We start from the raw sequence: 16,795 nt of genomic DNA on the forward strand, positions 1-16,795 counted from the left end.
CTAATTAATCTGACCCAAGAATTTTACTAAATTCTTATCTGATATTCCAGAAAATTGCTAAATAGCACTTGGAATTAAACAACTTGTGGCTAAGGATACCAAAATGTTTAAATTGTTTATTAAAGTGATTCAAGACTGAATTATAATAATGTGGGCATGGCGGTGGTAGCAGCCAGTGTAATTTTCCTGTGATTCCATACACACCCTTGGCTACGTTTGTGTCCTTTTAGCAGCATGATTGGCTAAATAGTGAGCTGTTTATTTCAAAAGCCTTTGCAGAAAACATAGACCTTTTTATAAAGCAATAGTTTATATGTAGCTATCAGTTTGCTGATGTTTTTAGTATACAGCCTGACCCTCAGGATAAACTGCTTTTAGCAGGGGGGTGACGTTAGCTCATAGATCATCTGCGATAACAGACACCCTGACGGTTTGCTACCTGTGCACTAGTGGTCTCAGAATTTCAGCACTTCCAAAATGAACCAATTTTTGCTTTATCACAAGAGAGATCTCATTATGTTCATACTCATGAAAAAGCTAGATGGCAAATATGGTAGAAAGTACATGTCCTTATGCATGGGGGCGTAGCAGTGGCTTATGTGCTTTCTGACATTTGAGACTTAAGGCACTGTATATGTATGAGGACATTTGTTTCCAATTTCCTCCTGTGTTACCTTTAAAAGAAATTTCAATAAGTTTTTTCCCAAGTATTGTATTATAAAGAAATACAGTCTAGAGAAAAATTCGAAGACAAAAAGTAAAGAAAATATAAACATGAGTTTTAAAAATCCCACCATTTGCATTTGTTTTTATGTCAATCTACATTTTATTGATTTTGCTTTATGAGAATGTATTTACATAATTGAGATCGTGTTGCATACAGAATTTCTACTTTTTTCTTTATAACACGGTACTCTAAGTTTGGTAGCATCAGTCTTAATGAATGCATACTACTCCTTTATAACCATTTTGGGACATTCAAGTTGCTTCCAGTATTTTGCAATCATAAACAATTCTGCAGTTCACATCTTTATACGTAAAACTTTTCCAATATTGCTGTATTAGACAAAGACTTTAGGCTGTAAGTCACAAGAAATCAATTCACCCTGGCTTAAGCAAAAGAGGAACTGTATTAGCTTGGGTAATTAAAAAGCTAGGGGTAGAGATTGGCTTCAGGCATGGCTAGACTTAGGGGCTCAGCAGTGTCTTCAGGAATCCATCTTCCATCTCCTGGACCAGCTTCCCTTTGTGCTGATTTCATTCTCACGTCTGCTCCTTTACCTCTTCCCATAAGAAACAGCAGCTCTGTCCTAGCATTTCTCCCAGCAGAACTCCCACAGTTGAAGCTCACTAATATGACTGGGGTCAAACATGTAACTCTGAGCCTGTCACTGGGGCCAGGACAAGGGAATGTTCTGACTGGCCTATAGGACCCCCTGCTCCCTTTCCCACCTCTCCCATCTGACTCCTCCACTGCCCTCACTCTGCACACCTGGACCCTTTGCTGTTTCTTGAGCCCACCAGTCTGCCCTTCATCCGGGGCCACTACTCTTGTCCCCTCTGCCTTGCTCACACTTCCCCCAATGTCCCCATGGTTTGCTGCCCTCTCACTTCCTTCAGGCCCTACTCAGGGACTGCCCTGATCCCCTCTTCACTCTCTAGTCTCTCTCCCTGTTTCTCTTTGTGGACTTATGACTACCTGATGTTCTGTTATATATTCGCGTGGTATATGTACAAATTATTTGTCTCCTTCCATGGGAACCACGAGGGCTGGCAGTTCCGTTTGCAGCTCTCTCCAGCATCTAGTATTTATCAAGTGAGTTAATGAATGAGTTTGCCAGGCCAGGCATGTACCCATCTGTAGGGTCAGTCCACCCTAAGGATAAGAGGTGTCTGAAAGGATGGTGTGATTCCTCAAAGAAAACAGGTGGCCATCTCCGGACCAAGGGGGACTGGTTGCCAGACCGTCCACAGCATTGTCACGCTTTCAAGTTCAGATCATCGTCTACAGCAAAGTCCCAGGAGTGGGATTCCAAAGGATACGAATGTTTTGAGTTTCCTGGTATGTACTTCAACCCCCTATAAAACTCCTCCTCGTAGTAGACAAAATAGTCTTAAATGCAGATCATATCATGCCCCCCCCCACAACTTAAACCTGATAGCTCCCCACTGTACTGGGAATAAAAGAAGAGCTCTGCCCTGGCACCCCAGGCCCCAAATGCTCCATTATCAGCCTTACTCTCTGACCTCTCAGGCTGCAGCACACTAGCTTTCTCTTCTGCCCTGGAATCCACACATTCCACCTCAGGACCCTCGTGTTATCTCTCCCTTCTCTGCCTGGAAGGCCTGGATCGCAGATCTGGCCTGACAGCCGCCTCTTCTCTCTCCTCAGAGCTCAGCTCAAATGTCCCCCCATGAGACCACCCAAACAGCGCCCCTCTCCCTCACCCGCACCTGGGCCTTTCCAGCAAACCTGGTGTGTTTTCTTTACAGTGTCAACACCCTTTTATTTGTTACCTCATTTATTCTGTCTTCATCACTAGAATGTAAGTTCCATGATGCCTTTTTCTCGCTGTCCACTGCTGTATTCCCCAAACTCAAAAAATGGTACCTGGCATATCAAAGGCCTTTAATGAAGTTTTTTGGAAAAAAAATAACAAAATGCTCTTCAGGAGGATTGTAGCAATTAACACCCCTATCAGCAGTAAGAATGCTCATTTCACCTCATCTCTCATTGAAGCGGTTTTCTTAGAATACAGCTCAAGGGATGTAATTTTGGGGAGAAGCAATGGGGCCATTTAACAACTACCACTCCCACTTGAACAGAGATCAGGCACATTCTGGTACAGCCAGGTATGTTACAACAAGGCCCCACCAATAAGATTTTACTTTCCCATCTAGTTTAAGTACAGCCCGAATCTTCATCCCCACTATGTAAGTGAAGAAAGACTCCTTTGTGTTGCAACTGGACTCAAGGGAAATTTCTAAACATGTTACACCAAGTAAAAATTAGTGAATAATCAGCTCAAGTATTTGGGATATGGATGGGCATCATTTCTGTGCATTCCCATCCCAAATTATCCAGCTGTGCTAATATTTTGACTTACAGAACCTTCGCTAATCTTTCATTATTAACATTAAAATGCATATATTTTGTACATTACTTTTTGTTTTAAAGCACTTCAGGTTAAAAGAAAGTCTTGCAAAAATAACTGATCTACATAAAAAGTATTTAATATAGAGAATACCAAAGCACCTTTCATCAGGTAAAAGTCCCTGTGACATATATCAGATAATACTAATCAAATCTCCCTTTACCTGAAAAGAATTTCTGTTTGAATACAAAGTAATAAACTTCTTGTTCCCATCTTTTTTCAGACAAATCTTCAGCATCACTGAATTTGGGGGTCACAATTAATCCAGCAAAGAAATGATTGTGTTCTTCAAAAGAAAATAGCCAATACAAAGTTTTCTAGTTTAAAAACAGCACCATTGGAGGAAAGGGATATGTCTTTTAAGTGCAAAGTCCCTAAACAAGTGATTTACCAAAATTCATGCTAACTAAACTTTGAGTGGTTGCTTTCTATAACCTTCCTGTGATCCGGGGTAGAAAACAGAATAAAGTTAAAAAACAAAGCAAAACAGTAACTTTTAAGAATCAACACACAGACACACACACACACACACACACACACCCCTGGCAGAGCGTGTTTTTCTTTGTTTTCTGCCAATTGTATCACCAGTCAGCGACCTCTACCACAAAGGGCGTTTTCACATCTATCTTGCCACTGTTGATGATGGAGCAGTTGGTGAGTGGACGGTCATGCCCATCAGTTGCCTGCAGTTCTATGGAGTGGACCACCGTCTGGTGAGAGAAAAGTAGACCCATGGATCACTTCTGACCAGCAACTGTGGTGATCAAGAGGTAAAATCAATGTGAAGTCTGAAAGCCCTAGTGGGAAATAAGTTGTTTTTGCTTTTTCTATTATTACGAAAACCATGCAAGATAACTATGGAAAATTTAGTCAGGAAATTTATATATAACAGAATAAAATGTACCCACTAGCTTGCTAATCAGAGAGCATATTTGTGTATATCCTCTCTTCTTATTATTAGCATTTTATATTCTAAAAAAATTAGATATTTTTGCAAACATCTAGCGCTAATAAAAAGTATTTCTATTCACTTGTTACAACCCAACTTAAGAGTTAACATGGAGTTTGAGACAATTTCAGCTCCACTCTATAAGAGGTCTAGGCATAAGAAAATGAGCCAGAAAGCAGATTTAGTAGTGGAGCTAGTTCTGGGTTTGTCCATTTTAAAGCTGACCCCAGCCAGTAATCTACAGGTTGAGTCTGCTACTAATGTAACCCCAACCCCACAGTCGTGTAAAAGGCCCCTTTCTCTACTCCGGAAGGCTTCACAAGCTCATGGACTAATTTATATCACATACTGGGCCAGGACTAGGCAAGTGGACTTCTGATGAGTTTCCCAAACAGCGCTGAGACAAAAATAGCAACAAAGTCTCTGAGCGCTTTGGACATGGTGTCAGCTAATCCAGTCTCTGGCTGACTTAGGTTAATTTAAGATAAACGACCAGCATTCTTCTAATAATATCAATAATATATATTTCTAAATAGATTGTGTGTGGGGGTTCATATGTGCACACGTGTACCTAAAGCAGCAGCTACACATCCGAATTACCTGTGGCACTTTAAAAACTGCTTATTTAATGGTTAAAATGGAAATTTCTATGTTGTGTACATTTTACCACAATTTTTTAACACGCTTATTCGCGGGCCCACCTCTGGAGGCTCAGGGGTTTTAAAAATAAACCACATGGGGCTCAGGGCTTTTAAAAATATTTTATTTTGAATTGTGGTAAGAAACACATAACATAAAATTTGCCGTCTTATCCATTTCTAAGTGTACAGTTCATCAGTTTAAGCATATTCCCACTATTGTGCAACTAAACTCCAGAACTTTTTCATCTTATAAAACTGAAGATCTATAGAGATACCCGCTGAAACTAGCTCCCGGTTTCCTCATCCCCCCAGCCCCTGGCAACCGCCATCGTGCTTTATGTTCCCATGTATTTGACTACTTTAGATACCTCATTTGAATGGAATCATACAGCCTTTTTGTGACTGGCTTGTTTTCTTTAACATTCCAAAGGTTTATTCATGTTGTAGCATGTGACAGGATCTCCTTCCTTTTTAAGGCTGAATAATATTTCATTGTATGTACATATGGGATTTTATCTGGTTACTTTAAAAAGAGTTTCCACTTATTTCAAGTGTGAGATGAATTAAGTACTCAACTTCTCCCTGTCAAGTCCCCAGCTTCTGCCCCAATGCTCATAACAATTAAAAATACCACACCATATATAATTTATTCACCTTTGAAGAGGCCAGTCAGCATATAATTATGGCTCTCTAACAAGCACATTTGGAGATAAAATCACTAAGAGTACTCTCATTATAAATCTTTGAATGAGAAAAAATAATACATCAAGTTACCATTCCATCAATGACTTTTCCAAATACCACATGTTTGCCATCCAACCAGGTGGGCTTGGTCAAGGTGATAAAGAACTGAGAGCCATTGGTGTCAGGCCCAGCATTGGCCATGCTGACCCACCCAATGCCATAATGCTTCAGTTTGAAGTTCTCATCTGGAAATGTCTCGCCATAAATGCTTATACCTGAGTGAGACAAAACAAAAAGGGGAGAGACAACAGATGTTCAATGAAAGTAAATTCTTCAAAGGGGAATATAAGGTTTGAGTAGATTGGTTAATAGAACCCTGTAGGAGGTGGGGATGGGGAAAAGATGGTCAAATATAAGGAGAAATAAAGCAGAGGATAAAATTAACGGGGACTTCCCTGGAGGTCCGGTAGTTAAGATCCCATGCTTCCACTGCAGGGGGCATGGGTTAGATCCCTGGCTGGGGAACTAGGATCCTGCATGCCGCGCAGCACGGCCAAAAAAATTTTTTTTAGAAAATTAGCTCCTTAAGGAAACAGGGCATCAGGGACCAAAACAAATAAACAAAAGCCTTAAGTATGACACAAGATGGGAGGATGCCCTCTGGCCTCAAACCAAGACCCAAACCCTGAACAAGCAAGTCAGTGATTTCACTCTGAAACGAGAAGGAACTGAAGGGCGGGATGACATTGTGAAGCCCAATGGAAAGGTGGATAAGCCAACTTAGTGGCTCCACCTCTGTCCTGAGGTTCAGGTCACTTGCCCTGGATCACTCCTACCTCTGCAGCCAACCAGAGTACAATACGCACTTAATATACACCCTTAGTTAATTCTCACAACAATCCTACAGAATAGGTTTTCTCATTCCCATTTTGAATAGGAAACAGAGGTTATCAAACTTGAAAACAGCAGAGTAGAGCTTGAACTTCTGGCTCTAACTCTGGTTCCCTAAGCACGAAGAGCCTCAGCACTGAGAGCAACAGCGCAAGCCTGGAAGTCATTAGGCTTGATGACTTCAGGGCTCATCAGGATACAGAGGGTCACAGCAAGTGGCAGCACCCAGGGAGCCAACCTTGAACGGAAGAACCAAAGGCAGGCATGGGGGCTGGAGATCAAGCACAGCAGCAGGGAGAGCAGAACACATTTTTCCTATAAAACAACAGTACAGACCATGAAAAGTATCTGCTCCATCCTCTAACACCCTGAGTGACCGTCACACCCACCTCCTCCACTGCAGGGCTCCTTATCCATTGGTGGCCAGCCTTAAAGTCCTGGCTCAGTTAGCTCCTGTGTTATCTCCTTTCTTACTATGCAGTACTTGTGAAGGACCGGGCAAAAATTCTACTTCCTTAAGACTTGGGTCTCACTTAGGCGTTTTTCTTCATTTATATACAACCAAAACTTCTTCATAGCTAATGTAGTTAACTTTTAAAACACAATATCTACAAAGTGTTGCAGTAGAGGAATTAGTAAGGACATTCTGTAAATCCTAATTATTTTCCTTCTTAAGGTTTACATCTTGCAATATATGGCTTTTGAATGAATAACTAGATATTTTAACAACTTCACTCCTTTGTAATTGTCTTATTTTATACTTATCTGAGTAATTAATACAATATTTAATAATTTAAGGAAACCTGACTGTTTTTTTGTTTTTTTTTTTTTTGTAGACTAGATCAAATATAATTCATCTTACCCAGAAAAAAAAAAATCCTGGCTCAGTTAGAAGGACCATAAGTGGATACCAAAGGCAAGCCACTTATAGCTGGTTGGTAAGTGACATATGAGGTGGGCTGGCAGCAAAGTTTTGCCTACAGAGAGGTCTAGGCTAAATTTAAATGATCCAAAAGGTCCTATCTACAAAACTCATGTGAACCCATACACACACACAGAGCAGGGAAAGCAGAGAGAGAGAGGGACACAGAAAAGAGGACACAGTAGAGCTCCATCACCATTCTTGCTGGGCCCCAGGCAGGGCGGTGGGGTGCCAGTCCTGAGGGGACCCGTACTGGAGCTGCAGGCTTTTCCACTGAGACCCAGCTCTGCAGCAGCTGGGGTTGCTACCCTGAGCATCCTCACCAACCTCATGAAACCAAGTAACCTGAACATGTTCCTGTGCTCCATTCTACATTCCCATACCCAGCAGCATTTCTGCAGGGACTAAAAGTAACCCTCCTGAAGTGTCTGGCAAATCCAAACATTTAATGGCAGCCATTTTGTTATTTTAAAAAATTGCAATAAACATAAAATTAACAATAGTGCTTGAAAATGGCTTGTTTCTTGAAAAAGTTAGCAATTTAATATCCACCAAAACCAGTATTTGCTGAATTAAAAATCTTAAACCTGAAGTAAATTTAAATTCTGTGTGGTTATATACTGTGTGTGTGTTCAGGAATTCACTACATTTCTGAGGAAAAATAGTCCAGGGAGCTGGGTAGCTGGAATCCTCAATGAGAAACAATAAGCTCAGAGATACTTAAACTCTATAAATTGAATTATTTGTACTTTATAGAATTCTAACTTTGTTGATAAAAATTAATGTATACTGTAATTTTGACAAGTTGTCTATTAACTTTTTTATTATTGAAAAAGCTGACAATTAAAATGAAAGAATTTTGAAAGAAGGAGGTACATTCACCTATAATCCTGCCACCTGAATACCAGCCTCATCATTCTGGCATGATGTCCCCAGACCCCCTCCACCAACGTGCACATCTGCAGCTGGCTGCCACCCCAGGGTACAGTTTTTCAGTCTACCTTTCCTTGCTATGACAGACATCCTTCTGTATTGCTACATACCAGAAGTCTAGGATTTTAAGCACTGCAAGACAGCCTGCTAAATGAATATATCTCCACTATGGAAAGATAATGAACACCAAAGCAATACTGTTACAAATTAGGAGGCTTCACTTATTCACACCTACCAAGATTTTGTTAGATAAGGCCCCCCACCCCAACTCAATCCTTCTTGAAAAATTAGTCTGGTTGTCTTTATGACTTTGTTCCTTAAATCTGGGGATTCAATATGCTGGGTAAATACATCATCTTAATCTTAGGTTTCACCTGGGTAAGCAGGAAAGGAAAAATGTTAGAGACAACATTACCGCCAGTGCCATCTCCACTGGTGAAGTCTCCTCCTTGAATCATGAAATCTTTGATGACGCGATGAAATTTGCTTCCTCTATATCCATATCCTTTCTAAAGAGATTATGTCAATTGAATACACAAGTAGATATAACCCATACTGTAAGATAAACCCCAGTGTTTATCTGGAAATGACAAAATGAGAAAATTACACAAAATATCTACAGAACTAGATTAGGTGCCTGCAATAATTTACTGATAGAAATTTATCATTAGCTGACTGAAAAGTAAACACATAAACTATAGAGGTAAAGTATTAACCTGCACAAGTAAAAAGAGAGAAGTCTGCATTTTCACTTGATGACTGTTTCCTGTCAGTTTCTAGAACCCTGAGGAAACTGAGGGCTTGAAGAATAGCGATTTTCTAGGAAAATAAAGTAAAATATTGTTAGATGTCTCAAGTTCATCTCATCTACTAATTTAATACTTATTTTCCCAGAATACATCTTTACGTTTGGCTTAAAAGAAGGAAGATCTACTTCTGCTCAGTTAAAGGGAATAAAACTGAGACATACCTCTCCTGTTGCCAGAGCGATAAAATTTTCCACAGTCTTGGGCACAACTTTTCCAAAGAGACCAATCACAATTCTGCCAACATCTTTATCTCCAATCCTCACATCAAAGAAGACCTGCGTGTGGTTGAAAGGCAGAGCAGAAGGTTATAATGTGAAAAAGCCACAATACAAGGTAAGGGAACATGATAATCTGAGAACTGATCCACATGCAAGGGCCCTGCCCACCAGTATTTTATAAAGGACCACGAAGGAGCTATTTTATGAAGGAGCATGATATAAATTAAAGGAGCTCTGAAACCATCTTGTGGGTGCATTTCACTCACAAATATTCATTCACCAAACAGTTATGGAGCACCACCTCTAGGCCAGGCACTGTACTAGAAACTGGGTTTAAAGTTGGACTCAATACTGTCAGAGTCAGCCAGTAATGTCTTCAAGAATTCCTCTCCCCTCCACAACCCAGACCAGCACTGCTCTGGCCTCCTGTTTCCTAGCTCTGCGGACACGGGTTAGAGTGGAGACTGTTGGTCTCCTGAGAGGTAATGCTCTCCAGTCTTGGCAGGAGGAAAAAAAATGGTGAGGAGAGAAACAGTCTAACCATCCAGATTTATTTTTTCATAACTTCAAGCAGTGCTAAATTCCCAATGAGTTCTCAGTAGACATCTGCTGTCAAGGGGACCGTGAAAGATTATCACAACACACAACACTCCTTCAGAAGGCCTGCTACTCACGTCCAGACACACTAAGGCACCAGGACCACAGCTGCACCCAAAATACAACAAACATTACACTAGGTCCTGACAGAACCATTTACCCTGTAAACTCAGACACCAAATTCAGTCATCATGTCCCCAAAGTTGCACATGTACAATGTGTCCTTACTCTGTCACAACAGTTTAGAACAGAAAAGAGCAAGCACACATCCAGAAATGAGTCACTTTTTTTTTGCAGATAAACTTTAAAAGCTCTCTTGGACTTTTTTTTAACTGTTTCATCTGAAATGAAATTACATACATCTTGCTTCACGAATCATTGTGTTGAGATGATTCTGAGATAGAATGCTTGAAAAGGCCATGGAGTCAAAGGGCATTCTATTAGCGAGTTTAGATTATACGAACCAATGTACTGTTTGAATGGGTAAAAAAGACATTCAAGAGATGGCTTTAAAAAATATAAGAAGGGTTGTCAAAGAGAAAAGATGTCGTACAGTTTAGAAAAATCACGAAGTAAAGACTGTGAAGCTTTAGTTCAAGACAGAGCTTCTGTCAATACGTCAGGACGTCTGTCACAGGATGATGTGGTATTTTGCCATTTTACACGGCCAAAGCAGCAAAGACTGTATTATTATTTATATGGTAAAACTTCATAGAACGCACAGAAGACGGTGCCCTTGAGAATGGGCAGTGCAGTGGAGTAGGACAATTCAGGAAGCTGCATTAACACCCACGGGAGGCCAGCATGCAGAGCTGGGATCAAAGAGAAGCAGGTTCTCCAAAGGGATTTCTGAACCAAGGAGTAAATTCAATAACAGGCAATAATGAAGCAGCACCGGGACAAGAATTGGGTATGTAATCGTAAAGAAGCACCCTATAAGACACTAGAAGAGCCTATCAGACTTTTAAAATAAAGAAGAGGAAATAAAGCCTGTGAACACTTCAACAGCAAAGAGAATCAAATATGGGAGGGCAGCATAAGAAGATGAAGCAAAAGTGTCTGTCACCCAGCATAACTCTTCAGGAAAAATCTTATTTTCTTACACGCAGCCTAGCACACATACTAATATGATTTTTTTTCCAAACCACAGCATCCTTCAACTTCATGCGTGATGGCAAGAAAATATAGCAGAGTTTCCCTAACTCTAATGGAAATGACGAAATCAAATCTTATTGCCAACAAGTACTTGTCAAAGATCCATGCAGAAGGCAGCGTGAGGGTACAAGCTACTGGAGGGAGTCCCTGTCCTAAGGGAGCTTATGTAAACAGGCCAAGTAAACGAACAACCATAGCACAAGGCCCCAGGTTACAAATGCCCCAAGAACACTGTACACCCCCTGTTCTGGAGGAATGTTAAGGCTGAAGGAAGGCATCCTGGCAAAGGTGTGATGGGAGGCAGGCCTGGAAGGAGGGGAGCAGCCTCCAGGGACAAGGATGGGCAATTCTTTCTGGGACCAAAGCACTGAGTCAGGAAAAGTGATCCATGTGCAGAGAAGCAACACAGCCCTTCTGACCGCAACCGGCTGGGAAGGGAGACTCTCACCAGTTCCAGAGGCAAAGGAAGGATGCCAGCCGAGAGATCCAGCTTTTGTTAGGCAACACTAGGAGCATGAAAGACAAAATTTCAATTTGAGGCTGCGTTCACTTGGACTGCGATTTATGATGAATATGGCTCTGTCTAGGCAGGGACCCCTTAAGGGGTAGAAACGGTGTTTTTAGATTGCCAGTGCTCTGCAGTGTCAGCTCACGCAGGTACTCAAAAAATCCTAAATAGTTCAATGCCAGTTGATACTAAATGAGGACCAGGGCGCACACACACCTAGACAGAGGGTGAAGGTGGGCCCAGGGTGGCTGCCAGGCAAACCCTCTCACCCTGATATCGTCTGTGACTTTGCTGCGTGTCCTTGGGAACAGGCCCCGTGCTAGACAAGGGGTGGGGCTGCAAAGTCCCTACCCTCCTGGAGCTTAGCGTCCCACAGAAGAGAAAGCACATAGATACTCGCTATAATATAATGGGAAGTCAGGTTTCACGAGAAGATATGTACAGATAAAATGTCACGGTTAGAGGTGATGATTATCTGTGGAGATCAGGGCAGGCTTCCTGGAAAAGGTGGCACTTGAATTCCATGTTGCACTTCAGGAGCTGGCCCCTCAGTCACTCCTTTTTTCCCTTGAGGCTGCCCTTGAAAGTCATTTGAAAATTACGGGGGGACTTCCCTGGTGGTGCAGTGGTTAAGAATCCTCCTGCCAACACAGGGGACACGGGTTCGAGCCCTGGTCCGGGAAGATCCCACATGCCGCAGAGCAACTAAGTCCGTGCGTCACTGAGCCTGTGCTCTAGAGCCCGCGAGCCACGACTACTGAGCCCATGTGCCACAACTATGGAAGCCTACGTGCCTAGAGTCTGTGCTCCACAACAAGAGAAGCCACTGCAATGAGAAGCCCGCACATTGTAACGAAGAGTAGCCCCTGCTCGCTGCAACTAGAGAAAGCCCACGCGCAGCGACGAAGACCCAACACAGCCAAAAATAAATAAGTAAATAAATTTATTTTTTTTTAAATTACAAGGCACTGGAGGTGGGGAGAGACAGGGGAAGAGGCAAGAGGCACTCACATAGCCTGGCCCAAACCCTGTAGGGTTAATCCTGCTTCCATTTCCAAAGTAACTGGGGAAGACACCAAGGACACGAGCTGTGAGGTCCAGGAAACTGTTCTCAAACCAGCTCCAGCACTAACTGGCCATGGGACCTTGGGCAGCTCTGAGCTCCTGTTCGTCATCTGTACCCAGATGATGATTCCTCTCAGGGCTGCACTGCCACAGGAGGATTAATAACATAACACAAATAACACTAACAATTGACCTCTTTAATCAGGAACTTCAATCAGGGCTAAGCATTTTACATGCTTTATCACATCTAATATGCAAAACCCTGCAGGTAGGTATTATTTCTCTTTCCACTTACAGAGGAAATAGAAATGGAACAGAGGAGGAGCCTCAGACATTAGGTAACTTGTTGTTACCTCAGCTGAAGCCTCTTGGCCACTCCAAGAGCTGCGAAAAGTGCCAGCAAACTGTGACATGAGTGCAGCTGGAAAGGTGGCAGCAGTATTTTCTACAGTCTCGGTGTCTGACCCTGCACAGAGCCCATGGCATCTGCTGGAAAGTGCAGGGCTGCAAACACTAATTCGGTGGATTTTGAGACCAGTGAGCTGGAGCCCAAACCTGAGGCTCCACGGATGGGCAGGAGGCTGAGGTGTCCAGCTGGCAGCAGGATTCATGGACAAGGTGAGTGCCATTAAAGGGCCCTGGGGGGAATAGCACTTCACACCTCTCATTTACAGATTCCTGTTTTTAAACAAAATCAGAGGAAAAGGTAAAGACTGCTGGGGAAAACAATAAACTAGAGTGATGGCCAATTAATCTACTTTTCCACACTCAGAGAAATCATTTTTTAATGTTTCCACTTTCCAATAGATTAGTTGTTTTAAAATGTCCACTGAAAAAGTAATTCAACAGAGTTGAAACTGTGGAAGGACATGCCTACACAGTTTTTAGAACGTAATGACAAATGGGGTGGGAAAAAAGGAGATAGATTGAGTGACTGTTCCAAAAGTAGAGTCCTGAAAACTCCCTCAGTGACAGCACCCTGGACTTGGGGCTAAGATGCCCCAACTCTTCCCCTCTTGCAGCCACCAGCTTCCTCCCCTCTCCTCGAGGTTCCCAACCACAGCTTCACACTCCCAGAGACTGTGATTACTGATTACTTGCTCTGGGGTAGTCTCTGCACACTGGTAGGTCTAAAAGCTTCCCAGGTAAGCCTGTTCCCAAATACTATAGGTGACGTTCTCACAGTAACAAATTATTCGTTGCATATCTGAAATTCACATCTCACTGGGCATCCTGTATTTCATCTGACAGTCCTACTCCCTTTCTCCCACCCTTATCTAAACAGTCAGCAAGTCCTGTTAGTTACACTTCAAAAGTCGATTTCTAGTCCCTCCCTGGCTCCCCATTTCCACCATTACCCCCCCTAATCCAAGCCACCACCATCCAGATTCTGACCTGGAGCCCTGAAGACCTCCCAGTTCACTCTCCACTGAACAACCACAGTAATTGTTTAAAAGCATATATGAGATCATGTCAATCCCATGCTTAAAACCATTCAGCAGCTATAACTGCACTTAGAATAAAACCTCCAATTATGAGAATAATTGCCTTAAAACCCATACTCCGAACTGTGGCCCGGAAGGCACTACCTGATCTTGCTGCTGCTCACCCAGAACCTCATCTCAAGCCACTCCCCCTCTCATCCCTGGGCTGAAGCCACACCATCCCTTCTCCATCGTCTGAACATACTTTTCTGTCTGGAGGCCTTGCATATGCAGTTCCCTTTGCCTCCTAAGTCTTTGCCAGGCTTTTTTTTTTTTTTTCTTACCCTTCAGGTATTTTTAAATGTCACCCAATCTATTTCCGGGTTTATTTCCTTCATCATTTTAACTTCATGAATTTTATGTTTAAGGCTTATCCCATGAGACCCAAATAGTATCTGCAGATTGGAAGAACCCCCCCCACTTCCCCCCCTTCAGCTATGTGGCTTTGTATAAGCAGTTTCCCAAAGCTAGATAAGCTCCAAAGATCAAGGGGCTGGGAGGAGAATCAGTGCTCAAAGCCAGCAAGCTCAGTTTATCACCGCACATACTTCGCAGCACGGCCTTTCTGTTCACTCTTAGGCTACATCAGATGTTGGGCTGAACCTCCCCCGCCCCTTGTCCTCCCCCCTCCTCGGGTGGGGTGTGTGGTAGAGGATTTAAGCATCCAACAGTATCATTTCTACTGGCAGACACCGGACCGATTGTTAAGACCACCTGCAGCTGCCCCTCCTTCCAGATTCCAAGACACCCCTGCCACTGGGTTTTCTAGAAGTGGTCATCAAGGGCCCCAAATCATCCCCTCCCTCCCTCCCTCTATCTCTCCCTGCACCCTCCCATTATCCTCTAACCTTGGCTAAATATGGTGGGGAAAGCCCTGAAGCTGTAAAGACCAGTCTATGGCAGATGTCCCCCCACCCCACCCCCCAATCGTGATCAAAAGGCTGGCCTCAGTTATACTGGAGCCGCCTGTGCCTTGCTAGCACCGTCCCCAAGCCCTGGGGTCCACCCACCAGCCGCCAGAGTCTGAAAAGCGCACCTCTCCCTCCCCGGGGAGGACGGTCGCGCCTAAATACAGGAAAAGGAAGATAGCCCTTGGTTTCAGCAAGGCCACGTAATGCCTGCCCCGACCCCACCGCGACAGGGGCTGGACCTGGGATCTGCCAGGTCAGGTGACACCCGCGGCGGGCGGCCCAGCTGCAGCCCCTCCGCTCGCAACGCGTCTCCTCCGCCCGTCCCCGTCCCTCCCGCATTATTCCTGCTTCTATTCCCTAGTCCCCGCCAAGGCGAAGGAAGTACTTGGCGGTCTCCTTCCTGAAGAAAGGGCCCGCCGGTTCCGGAAGCTTCTCCCAACTCCCAGGCAAAGTTCAGATAGCCGGCGGCGGGGGCCCAGCGCCCCCAAAGTCTCCCGGGATAGCGCGGGCAGCCTCCTGCCACCTAGCCCCCCGGCCGCCTCCCGTCCTCTGCGCCCGGGAAGCCCCCTCCTCGCCGCCCCTGACCCTGAGAGGTTCCAGTCCCCAAAGCTCTCCCATCCCCTCGGCCAGCACGAGGGGAAACTGCTGCCCGCCGCCCAGTCACCTTGGCCGTCACCGAGGGGCCTCGCTTGCGGACGCCTGACGCTCCCGCAGGAGGTACGAGAGCGCTGAGCCCCACGCAAAGCACCAGAGGTAGCAGCAGCCGGGGACCCGGGCCCATCGTGAGGGTGGCAGCGAGGGCAGCGCCTCGGGCGCAACCGCAGGCTCCGGTACCGCTGGTGGGACTCTCGGCCGGCTGCGCCTGCGCGCTCCCGGTTCGGGGCGGGGGGGGGCGGGGGTGATGGGGATGGGGCAGTCTGGGCAGGCCCGGAACCGAGGGCGCCTCCTCCCAAGTTCAGCCCAGCGACCCGAGCTCAGGACTCGGGAGTGGCGCGCCACGGAGGGCGCAGCCGAATCCAGCCACCCAGAGGCTGCTCTGGGCGCCGGGATCCGGAGCGAGCCAGCGCTGCTCGGGTGCTGCGGGCTCGGCCGGGACCCGGGAGCTGAGGGGTGTGCGCTGGGGTATCGCCAGGAACTTACAGCGTAGACGCGTATTAAACCTGATGGAAAGTCGAGGACTCTTCGGGCTCCGGGTCCTCCTGGCAACTTACGCGCCTTAGGGCTGGGGACTCTGCGGACGGGTCCCGGTCTGTGACCGCAGCTGCCCTTGGAGCAGCCTCCGCCGCGCCTGCCAGGTTCCAATGTTCCATCAGAGGCTTTAGCTAAGTTTTGGACGCCTCTCAGAACTCTGGGACCCCGGATGTTTCGACTCGATTACACATGATGAATGACCTCTCATTGAGATGATTCAAGTTGGGGATATAATTTTTACAAACTTAAGAATTATGTTTAGGAAAGTTATTTAATGACATGGGGAAATGCTCATATTTTTAAATGGAAAGCTCAGTTTGCAAAATCACATAGAAATTCGGATGTCAACTGTGAAAATAAATGTATAACGGCATTTTAAAAATGGAAAGAAATGTACCAAAACATTTACAGTAGCTATGGTGATAGAATAATGGATTTTTGTTTTCTTTGTAATTTTCTGATTTCCCAGATGTTCTACATTGAGCATGTATTTTATAATCAGGACAATGTTGTTTTAAAACTCAATGCTTTTTGCATTAGAACGTCAAAGAACTTTTTTATTTTAGTGTAATAGCTCCAAAATTAACTGCAAATTAATAATAGTATTCTCTTGGTTTTCTTAGGGGCTAGTGCCATGACTTTCGAGACAAGATTTTACTTAGGTAAGCAGATAGGATTCCTA

The 16,795-nt window shown here is 44.4% G+C and overlaps 1 protein-coding gene across 2 annotated transcripts; it reads right to left on the reverse strand.

Moving 5' to 3' along the window:
• Nucleotides 1-806: 806 nt before the first annotated feature.
• On the reverse strand, nt 807-15,764 carry PPIC (peptidylprolyl isomerase C). Of its 2 annotated transcripts, none has more exons than XM_029218996.1 (5): nt 15,587-15,764; nt 9,146-9,259; nt 8,591-8,684; nt 5,520-5,704; nt 807-3,865 (listed from the first exon to the last, which is right to left on the reverse strand). In XM_029218996.1, exons 1-5 carry the CDS (start codon nt 15,701-15,703, stop codon nt 3,737-3,739), a joined length of 639 nt encoding a protein of 212 aa, XP_029074829.1. In that variant the 5' UTR covers nt 15,704-15,764; the 3' UTR covers nt 807-3,736. The 2 variants fall into 2 exon arrangements, with proteins under 2 accessions (XP_029074829.1, XP_029074830.1); XM_029218997.1 differs by having other exon boundaries at nt 807-3,909; nt 15,587-15,747.
• Between the last annotated feature and the right edge of the window lie 1,031 nt (nt 15,765-16,795).

Source organism: Monodon monoceros, unplaced genomic scaffold (assembly GCF_005190385.1).
Source record: "Monodon monoceros isolate NGI ecotype Baffin Bay Population unplaced genomic scaffold, NGI_Narwhal_1 Super_Scaffold_12, whole genome shotgun sequence".
Taxonomy (NCBI): Eukaryota; Metazoa; Chordata; class Mammalia; order Artiodactyla; family Monodontidae; genus Monodon; species Monodon monoceros.

What these genes read in the sequence shown, in the direction of transcription:
- PPIC (XM_029218996.1), bottom strand. Translation starts at nt 15,703, where the DNA reads ATGGGCCCGGGTCCCCGGCTGCTGCTACCTCTGGTGCTTTGCGTGGGG. An exon ending in GCCCCTCGGTGACGGCCAAG is followed by an intron (nt 9,260 to 15,586) that starts GTGACTGGGCGG and finishes AACCACACGCAG; the next exon opens with GTCTTCTTTGATGTGAGGAT. An exon ending in TCGCTCTGGCAACAGGAGAG is followed by an intron (nt 8,685 to 9,145) that starts GTATGTCTCAGT and finishes TAATCTCTTTAG; the next exon opens with AAAGGATATGGATATAGAGG.